The sequence below is a fragment of the Rhinoraja longicauda genome, chromosome 41 (assembly GCF_053455715.1).
Source record: "Rhinoraja longicauda isolate Sanriku21f chromosome 41, sRhiLon1.1, whole genome shotgun sequence".
Lineage (NCBI taxonomy): Eukaryota > Metazoa > Chordata > Chondrichthyes > Rajiformes > Arhynchobatidae > Rhinoraja > Rhinoraja longicauda.
This window is the reverse complement of record NC_135993.1, coordinates 13,228,919-13,232,388: the sequence shown is the minus strand read 5'-3', so window position 1 is coordinate 13,232,388 and position 3,470 is coordinate 13,228,919. Positions and strand designations below refer to the sequence as shown.

Sequence of the window (3,470 nt, the reverse complement as noted above, 5' to 3'; positions counted from 1 at the left end):
CCCCTTGAATCTTTCTTCCTCTTTGGAATGATGATATCCTGCATCTTCCGAATTATTCGCAGATTTTCTTGCCATTGCTGTTCCACCGTCATCCCTACTAGGGTCCCTTATCCCTATTGAAGCGCCGAATCTGCCCCCTCTGAATCCAATGTCTCGGATATAACCAGTTACGATATAAATCCTGAAAAGGCTCATAATCTCGTATGCACGAGTACGACCTGCGCAAACCCTGCCTGTGGTCGATCTGTTCCCCCTTTAGGACCCACTCGCATTCACCAAGGACAAGGGCCTTCATTATACGTTCTCCTGTGGCTGATCAGCCCTTCCACAGACAATGTGAGTGGCTCTGAAAAGAGCCTTTTGGTCATTGGGTTCTGCTTGTCTCGTTTACTTGTTGGCTCCACCGGTTTTCTTGGGCAAAAGCACGGCCTGGATATTGGGCAGCACCCCGCCCTGAGCGATGGTCACCCCTCCCAGTAGTTTGTTGAGCTCCTCGTCGTTGCGGACGGCCAGCTGTAGGTGTCTGGGGATGATACGGGACTTCTTGTTGTCCCGGGCCGCGTTGCCGGCCAGTTCCAGGATTTCAGCCGTCAGATACTCGAGTACAGCAGCCAGATAGACCGGGGCTCCGGCACCCACCCGCTCACCATAGTTGCCTTTTCTCAGGAGCCTGTGGACACGGCCCACCGGGAACTGCAGCCCGGCCCGGGATGAGCGGGACTTGGCCTTGGCCCGAGCTTTGCCACCGGTTTTTCCTCGTCCAGACATGTGCAAACAGCGCTGCAGACAGAATGAAGTCAGCGCCCGCACTCGCCCTTCTTGTACCTTCTGCAGGAATGCGCTGGCACGCTGATGATTGGTGCAACAGCGCCGCATATCATTGGTGAGTAGCACCACCCAATCACAGAGCTGTCTTGTGCACCAATCAAAGACCGCAACAGAAGAAGCGCGGAAAATACCTGCCGTCCCTCAAATATGCAGAAATATGGAAACGCCCGCCAAAACATCACTTGTTCAAAGATATCCGCTAAACAAATCAACATGAATCAACATCGTTTCCACATTTACCCCGGCACTCAATCCCAAATCGTGCGATTCTGCGAATTTAATTGACTCTTTTCTTCCCACCGGTAGCGATCGGAACAAAAGATATGATACTAGGTAGTGTGAAAAGATGCCCCGTCAACAAAAAACGGTGAACCAGAGCAGTCTCAGAGAAGAGGCCAGAAAGTTAGGAAACTGCATTCCCCGCAGCAATGCACGGTGACCGCGACAAGCTGAGGTGAAGGGGGTTAACTTTTCATGTCAGTCTGGTGGCCGGGAATTTAGCAGGGATACCAGAACGTGAGCAGCGTAAACAGAGTGTGAATAATCCCCGAAAGGAAAACTATCCAGAGACAATTCTGCTGCAATTCGGTGTCCAAATATGAGTACAACTCTTTCAATGAGAATGTGAGTGGCTCTTAAAAGAGCCTTTGGGTTTTCGGTTAGTCTTATCATATCATATCATATATATACAGCCGGAAACAGGCCTTTTCGGCCTACCAAGTCCGTGCCGCCCAGCGATCCCCGTACATTAACACTATCCTACACCCACTAGGGACAATTTTTACATTTACCCAGCCAATTAACCTACATACCTGTACGTCTTTGGAGTGTGGGAGGAAACCGAAGATCTCGGAGAAAACCCACGTCTTGTCTGCAGTTCGTCAATCTTTACTTGGAGCTGGTGTACATGGTCACCGCCTTGGTCCCTTCCGACACGGCGTGCTTGGCCAGCTCCCCGGGCAACAACAAGCGCACGGCGGTCTGGATCTCCCGGGAGCTGATGGTATCCGCTTGTTGAAATGGGCCAGGCGGGAAGCCTCGCCCGCGATGCGCTCGAAAATATCGTTGACGAACGAGTTCATGATGCTCATGGCCTTGGAGGATGCCAGTGTCGGGGTGAACTTTTTTTTAAATGTATCAAAAAATACTTTATTCCAGTATTAAATATTTACAAAACATTTTCTTTTCAAAAACTCCATCCGACATTCCCGGAGATAATACATTCAATACAGATATTCATTGCCAGATTTACACAGAATCCCTTCCCTTATTTGGAGGGGCGTCTCCACCACACCCTGCCCCCCATGTCCAGCAGCGGAAGGGCCCTAGACTGTCGTCCTCCCCCACAGAGCCTTGGCGTTGGTTGCACCGAGCTTCAGTGCGTCCCTCAGCACTTACTCCTGCAGTCTGCAGCGGGCCAGTCGGCAACATTCCCCGACGGACAGCTCGCTCCGCTGGGAGGTGACCTGCTTCATCACTTTGTAGATGTACATGGAGTAACTCTCCTTCCTCGACTTCCTGCGCTTCATGCCTGCGGGTTTCGGCAACGCTTTATTGGCGCCCTTCTTCGGAGCGGGTTTCTGTACCTCAGGCATTTCTTCAGTCAAATTCAACCCCTGAAACAATCCGCAGCCGTTCGGAGCACGGATTAAATCGACAGAACCCAGAACTTGTGCGAATGAGTGTTGGGTGCGAAGGCCAAGTATTTTCATTGGACGTTTGCGGAGATAAAGTGCCCATTGGGTTATTCCGTTAAATGATTTAATTAAACATTTGTGGGAACAAATCGCAATCCCACCCTCCATCAATCAGAAGCCCCCGACCACTGTTTTGTTTGGGTTGGGTAGCTCATAACCCAACACTCTGGTTGGTATGAATTCTGCATCTCAAACCAACACCCCCCCATTCACCCCCTATTTCGCGCCACTTTCTCCCGGTGCCTTACTCGGATTGCGCATTCAATTCTCCCTCTATCCCACCGATATTTATTCTTCTTGATTACATTTCAATCCTGTTCATGTCCTTCAGAGATGCTGACTGACCGCGGAGTTACTCCAGCACTTTGTGTTTTAAATATTAGCAAAAGTCCGAAAACTTTATTTCATGAAGTCCACACGGAGGGAAATAGGAAATAGTAAATCTGCATTTAGAAATGCTACGGTTAATCAATGTTCAGGTAATGTTTGAATTTAATGATGTTTTAACAAGGAGGGTCGGTGAGGTTTTAGGCAATTCAATAGACAATATGTGCAGGAGGAAGCCATTCGGCCCTTCGCGCCAACACCGCCATTCATTGTGATCATGGCAGATCATCCACAATTAGTACCCCATTTCTGCCTTCTTCCCATATCCCTTGACTCCACTATCTTTGAGCTCTATCTAACTCTCTCTCTTGTAAGCATCCAGAGAATTGGCCTCCACTGCCCTCTGAGGCAGAGAATTCCACAGATTCACAACTCTCTGGGTGAAAAGGTTCTTCCTCATCTCCATTCCAAATGGCCTACCCCTTATTCTTTAACTGTGGCCCCTGGTTCTGGAATCCCCCAAAATCGGGACCATGTTTCCGGTCTCTAAAATGTCCAATCCCTTAATAATCTTATATGTTTCAAAAAGACCCCCTCTCATCCTTCTAAATTACAGTG

The 3,470-nt window shown here is 49.3% G+C and overlaps 1 protein-coding gene and 1 pseudogene across 1 annotated transcript; both read right to left on the bottom strand.

The window, feature by feature from the left end:
* Positions 1 to 387: 387 nt before the first annotated feature.
* LOC144611875 (histone H2AX-like) lies at positions 388 to 768 on the bottom strand. The gene has a single exon (XM_078431192.1). It carries the CDS (start codon positions 766 to 768, stop codon positions 388 to 390), a length of 381 nt encoding a protein of 126 aa, XP_078287318.1.
* A 948-nt stretch (positions 769 to 1,716) lies between these two features.
* Positions 1,717 to 2,423, bottom strand: LOC144611775 (histone H2B 1.2-like; annotated as a pseudogene).
* Between the last annotated feature and the right edge of the window lie 1,047 nt (positions 2,424 to 3,470).

Excerpts from the sequence above, each read along its gene's own strand:
- LOC144611875 (XM_078431192.1), bottom strand. The coding sequence starts at position 768 with ATGTCTGGACGAGGAAAAACCGGTGGCAAAGCTCGGGCCAAGGCCAAG.